Source organism: Prosopis cineraria, unplaced genomic scaffold (assembly GCF_029017545.1).
Source record: "Prosopis cineraria cultivar Desert tree isolate PC_DT_omini unplaced genomic scaffold, ASM2901754v1 PC10, whole genome shotgun sequence".
Classification (NCBI taxonomy): domain Eukaryota; kingdom Viridiplantae; phylum Streptophyta; class Magnoliopsida; order Fabales; family Fabaceae; genus Prosopis; species Prosopis cineraria.
Window position 1 is genome coordinate 4,938,115 of NW_026555341.1, and position 5,903 is coordinate 4,944,017.

At 35.2% G+C, this 5,903-nt stretch overlaps 1 protein-coding gene across 4 annotated transcripts; it reads right to left on the reverse strand.

The window, feature by feature from the left end:
- Positions 1 to 1,019: 1,019 nt before the first annotated feature.
- On the reverse strand, positions 1,020 to 5,683 carry LOC129321409 (novel plant SNARE 11-like). 4 transcript variants are annotated; one of them, XM_054967165.1, is made up of 11 exons: positions 5,355 to 5,682; positions 5,049 to 5,130; positions 4,740 to 4,832; positions 4,140 to 4,233; positions 3,953 to 3,990; positions 3,682 to 3,770; positions 3,061 to 3,140; positions 2,634 to 2,690; positions 2,337 to 2,429; positions 2,174 to 2,248; positions 1,020 to 1,490 (listed from the first exon to the last, which is right to left on the reverse strand). In XM_054967165.1, the coding sequence occupies exons 2-11, from the start codon at positions 5,123 to 5,125 to the stop codon at positions 1,401 to 1,403; spliced, it is 786 nt and encodes a 261-aa protein (XP_054823140.1). In that variant the 5' UTR covers positions 5,126 to 5,130; positions 5,355 to 5,682; the 3' UTR covers positions 1,020 to 1,400. The 4 variants fall into 4 exon arrangements, with proteins under 4 accessions (XP_054823140.1, XP_054823139.1, XP_054823141.1 ...); XM_054967164.1 differs by having other exon boundaries at positions 5,049 to 5,244; positions 5,355 to 5,681; XM_054967166.1 differs by having other exon boundaries at positions 2,341 to 2,429; positions 5,049 to 5,683.
- Between the last annotated feature and the right edge of the window lie 220 nt (positions 5,684 to 5,903).

Here is a 5,903-nt window from a genome sequence, read left to right on the forward strand (position 1 = left end):
TATTGAGATTTTATTAAATAGATTTATTTAAATATTAATTTTTTTCTCTATTTAATTGACACCCATCTCTCTTTTTAATAAATGAAATAAACGATTTTTTTAAAAAAGTTTATATTTTTATTTTAAAAAATAATATTATTAAGTATTTAATGAGTGTTATTAATATGTAAAATTTATCTAAAAGTGTCTTGAGATGAAGGGAGTATAAGATACTTGGTGGGACATTGATTATATTTTTACAATATTACTTATATTTAAACTCATTCATAATGAGAGAAAATTTAATGTAAATTTAAAATATTTCATTTAAGTATAAATAATATTTATTTTTTTTTTATAAAGATAATGATTTAATTATTTTTCTTTTTATTCTGGTAAGATAGATGTAGCTTATAATGAAAAGCGGATGGAAGTATTTTGGTTTTAGTGGCTTGCAGCCAGTGTTCACACCAAGTTGCATTGTCTGATCAATTACCTCCGCGATCATCGGCACCCACCCAATTTATATTTATCTCTTCACAAGTCTAGTCCCTGTTGGAAATTCGGAATGTCACCAACCTCAAATTTAGTTTTCTTATCAGCATGGGGTTATTATAAGGAACCTTTTGACTTTTGTTAAGCATCTTTACCCCATGTTTGAAATTTCGTTGTTTCGTCAACAAATTGCATTACACTAGTTCGAAACGAAAACAACCGCATGTAGCAAATTAGCAACACAGCTTTGTTTGACATTCTCCCATGTCTCGGCTTTGTTTAATGCAAAACTTGGGTCTTTGAAATTCATTCCTTGATTAATTGTACGGTTCCTATGCTTAGGACCAGTAACACATTAAGGTGAGGCCTTCATAACAAAGTGATTATGCGGACAAGAGAAAAAGGTGATTACATCTTCCCTGTAACAACTAGGCACCACAACCATAATCGATAGCTTCAACAAAAGTTAACAAAAAATCCAGATGGAACGGGTAGTACTTGGTGCGGGTTTACCAAATATAATAAATATATGTATGAGAAAAAAATTGTCAAAAAAAAATAGTAATTGAATAAATTCCCATAACGAAAATTAAGCTGTAAGCTTGTCTTAGAAAACCGACAGCAACATATAAAAATACATTTAACAATCAATCTCGTCGGCTCATTAATACTCTGTAGCTCTACAGAAAATTTGCTTAATCATTGAATCATTGAATAATTAATGATCAAACCCTTCAATAACCACAATATAGGAAAGCTGGGCCTACCATTCCCAGGTCAACCAATCTCTACATAAAATCAGATGGAAAAGCAACTGAGCAAGCTCTGCTATGAAAAATTAGCTGCAGCCAACCTCATGGCCATCAAAGCAAAGAACAGGCAAGACCCAATCAGAAGAGCTCATCGCTCACACGCTAAATAATAGGTCAACTCTGACTCCAAAGCAGCTTCCGGGTCTGCGCTGGGGGTGCTAATCCTGGAATATCCCGAATGTCCTTGTTGTTTGGGTGCACAATCTGAAATTTAAAAAATAAGCTAGTTATGTGACACCATCACATTACTGCTGGAAAATCTAAACTAATAAAGGTAGCTTCTGGGATGGAGGTCTACAAGGTAAAGGGAAACCATGGTGTTTCATTGAGGAATTGACTTGGCAAACATTACATGCATTTATATTTGGCCATGGTGTGTGTATAAATAATGATCATAATCTGACAGAAATTTCTTATTACCATCATAATATCAGGAAAAAAAAAAAAACAGATTCAGATGCACACAAATTCATTTCCAAGCAAATGCATATAAGCAGCTGCATTTCTCATTATTGCAACTAAATGTTTGCTACTGCTAACAGTTTCCAACTTTCTTCAACTTCACTACCGTATGGCTGCATGGATTAGTTATTCAAAAAACAGTGGCACAGACGTGAACATTTTCCGTAACACACACATGAAGGGGCATCATAAGCTATCAGGTAAAAAAAAAAAAAAAACTGGGAAGCACAAACACCTCCTGGTCATTCAAAAAATGAAAACGCGCTTCACAAGCAACAAAAACACATTACAGTCAAGCAACTACTTCTATTATTAGTAAACAAATTATCTAAGTTCAATTTATTCACCCTGCAATGCCACAAAAATAAATAAATAAATAAAGGAATCAGGAATGTTAAAATCATAAAAAGAAAACAAACTCATACCTTCACAATTATGATTGCTATCACTCCAATCACAATAAGAACCATCAATGCCATAATACACTTGTCAGTAGCAACCTATGGCAAGATTCCAGTAGGTTAACCCATGTATAAAAATATACTTCAAATATCACCATGCAACCAGGTGGATAATGTAGAAATTGACCTGCCTGCCGATTTCCTTCACCAATTTAGTGGCTCTCTTTATGGAGAAATGGATAGAATCAAGCTCATTGACGATTCTGCTCATTTGTTCCGTCTAAAAATGGAAGAGATTACAGTCCTTAATACCCATGACAACTTAAAAGAATTTTCTTTGTTCTTATTCTTTAGTTATTTATGTTGATTACATTGGAAGAGTCTGAACTCTGAACATCATTACCCATTCCACCCTTTTCCTTTCTTGTGCTTTTTTCTTTTTTTTTTTTTTTTTTTTTGGGCGGGAGAACAACCATGCACGTACCTGAGCCTTAAGAGCTGCATTGGTCTCTACACCAACATCTATCGTCTCTTGAACAACCTATTAATAGAGCGATGCACAGAAATCAACTTTCTGCCAACTTATCAGCCAGAGGTATCCAAACAGAAAGGATCATGCAGAAATATGTAAATAGATTCAGCAAATTTCTATAAAACCACATTGGGTTGGATGATCCTTCATAAGTGATGTATGTAATTATGTATCAAGTGAATGATAGACATAAATTAATATGATTTTAGATGTGTAATGTTCTTCTGCCACGACAAAACCTTCTTTTAATGGACTTGCTAAATAGCATCATTACCAGGACCAGCGCAACCTACTTTCCCAGACAACGCAAAATTAATTTAGCTAGGTCTCAATTGACCTAGTTTTATGACAAAATTGACCTTCAAGAAATTAAACCAACCTTCTTTCCCCTCTCAATGGCTTGATCTGTCTCATCCATCATCTGATTCCCTCTACCAATCAACTGTTGATTTGTCATTGCTGTAAAAGAAGAATTTTCTTTCATTATAAAAGCTCCATATATTAAACGGCATGTTCCAAGAAGCAGGCATGATCAGTCATAGGTACAACACATAGAAAATTGTGGCAGGCAGACCAAATTTCCCCAATCTCCACTCTCACTGTCACTGTAATAAGTATACTCTCAACTCAAATTTTCTGTAAAATCTTTCATTCTCTGCTTCTCCCATGACCAAAACTGCATCAATTTTTACTAGAATGTAGTGATATCGGGATTCTCAGGAAATGATCAATACAACTATGAACTATATAAATCGAACATAACAGGAAGCAGATACCATATATAAAATAATAAAACTGAGGGGACAGATATACATTGGTTGAAAAGACACAATAACGTTGCGCCATCACTGGCTCTGCATAGTTTAACAGATTAATGGCGAGCTTTCATTTATATGAAAATTAAAGACGGGATTTATGATGATTAGCAGCATCAAAACCATCTAACTTAAGTGGACATCATGGCGAAAAAGCACACACCAAAGAAACTTTATATGCTTACAGGAAGCTAGCAAGACATTTTCTTCCGCATAACCTTCATTAGGCCCCTCAAAGAGCTGAATTCGTCTATTCTCAATATCTGTGGCATATCTGCATTGCAACCAAGACTATAGGCTAAATGGTTTATGCCATCAAAATATATGCCCTCCTAACGTTAGAAGATAGATAGCATGAAAAGACATGCTGAAAAAGTTAGATCATCCAAGATATAAACAATGGAGTCCATGCCCATTAAACAAAGCAATATCAACTACAAGTGTATATGAACTTACTGCTTTTTAAGAGCGACATATGAATTTAACTCTTTGATCTGCGACAAAAATTGCAATTTCTTATCAGTGAGGTTGAAGAAGGTCAATGATAACTATTGGGACCATAAGAACCCGAAAAAAGAACATGTTACGAATTTTAGGGTCTAACATAAGGATATTATATAGATCTCAAGAGTTAACATCTCACCATGGACTGCTTCTTCTCATTCAGCATCTTGTTGGTTTCTCTATCATTTCTACCCTCCAGAGCCTTGACTTCTGCGTCAAACTCTTTTATAAGCCTGAGAAAATAGAGCCGCTAAAATATATTAATATACACCATATACTGCAGTGTAGAGATCAAAACCTCAATTCTTAAGGTATGGCAATTCACGATCAGCTTCCAAAGATCAATGGTTTCACTAAAATAGAAGCAATAAGGTTTTCAAAGTAAGAAAAATGGTTTTATATGGACAATCTGCGCGGCAGCTGCATTTATTGACGTGAGCAAGCTAAGCAGGGCTACATAAATTTTTATAATCACAAACACTCCTAAACTAGCATAAACTTGAATAGCTGTGGTTCTCGCACACACTCGCCAATTAAGTAGCCCCAATTCCCCTCTTGTCAACTTCGTATCAGTTCTCTCCTCTCTAGATTTTATTCCAAAATTTCTCTTGCACTATTTAATGACACGAAATACCATAACGCAACCATAAACGACAATCAAGCTTCTAAGAAATACAAATAAAGCTACTAATGGAACCAATAAGAAAGACTAGAGAGAATGTGATCAACGCCAACATACCGCTTACAATCTCGCATTTTATCGGTCAGCTCTTCCAGCTGCCTGCTCTGCCTATTTGAATCCTTAATCTTCTCCAATTTCTGAAATCCATTTCTGTATGGATAACACTGCAACTATTCAGTACCAACAATATAGACAGCTGCAAGTTGCGCCATTATTTAACGACAGGGATTATACGAGGTAAGATTTGAAACATTGAGAATACCAGCACCCAGCTGATGCTAGCCTCGATATTATCGCAACAGTTCAAGGGAAGGAAGATTTTATCTACAATAAAATTTGAGAAACCAGCGAAGTTCGAAATCTTACGATAAAGCACGGAAAATGTCACTGATCTGTCCGTCGATCTCCGCCAGAGACTCGCTAATTGCTGATAATGGATCCATCGTACCTACTTGAAAGAAATGATATCCACAACCTTCAAACTTCAGATGACAAATCCAGAGGTCTTCGTAAAAGCTATGGGAATTTGTATTTGAATACGATGCTTCACAGTTCTACCCCACTATTGCATGTACAAACAAAAGGGAGATCTTGAGGGGGAAATGAATACGCCAGCAAAAAGTATTTGAGAATTGATTCAACAGAAATGTAGATTCATGGCATCCAAACAACCTCATCGAGAAGCATACGCATTCAGAAGCTTTTGAAATTCAAAGAACTCGGTTTCCAACCACCGAATTGGATGAACAACACCAAATGGAATCCGATCCAAACAATGTAGGATACAGCTGGCGACCGGGGAGAACCAAACCGAAGGCTCACGCTGTCTCTCGATCTCAAACACGAAGTTCAGACAAAATTGGATCTCCCTCGTGATCTACAGAAGCTTTGTGAATTTGTTGCTTTTTTTTTTTTTTCTAATTGTTGTTGAGCAATCTTCTGTGGGAGATTCGGCACATACATTGAGAGGCAACGAAAGCGCGGCCTGAGAGGCTAGAGAGAGAGAGGTTTTGCCCGTTTAAACCGCAATTGGGTGAAATCATCGCGGATGGCCCATCTGGACCCATCGAGATAATACATTTAAAATTAAAAAAAATAATAAAAAAAATATTTTTAAAATATATAAATAATAATTTAATCTCTCAAAATTTATAATTTTTTTAAAATTTTTTATTATTAACAAATTTATATAAATTATTAAATTATTCTGTTAAAAATAAA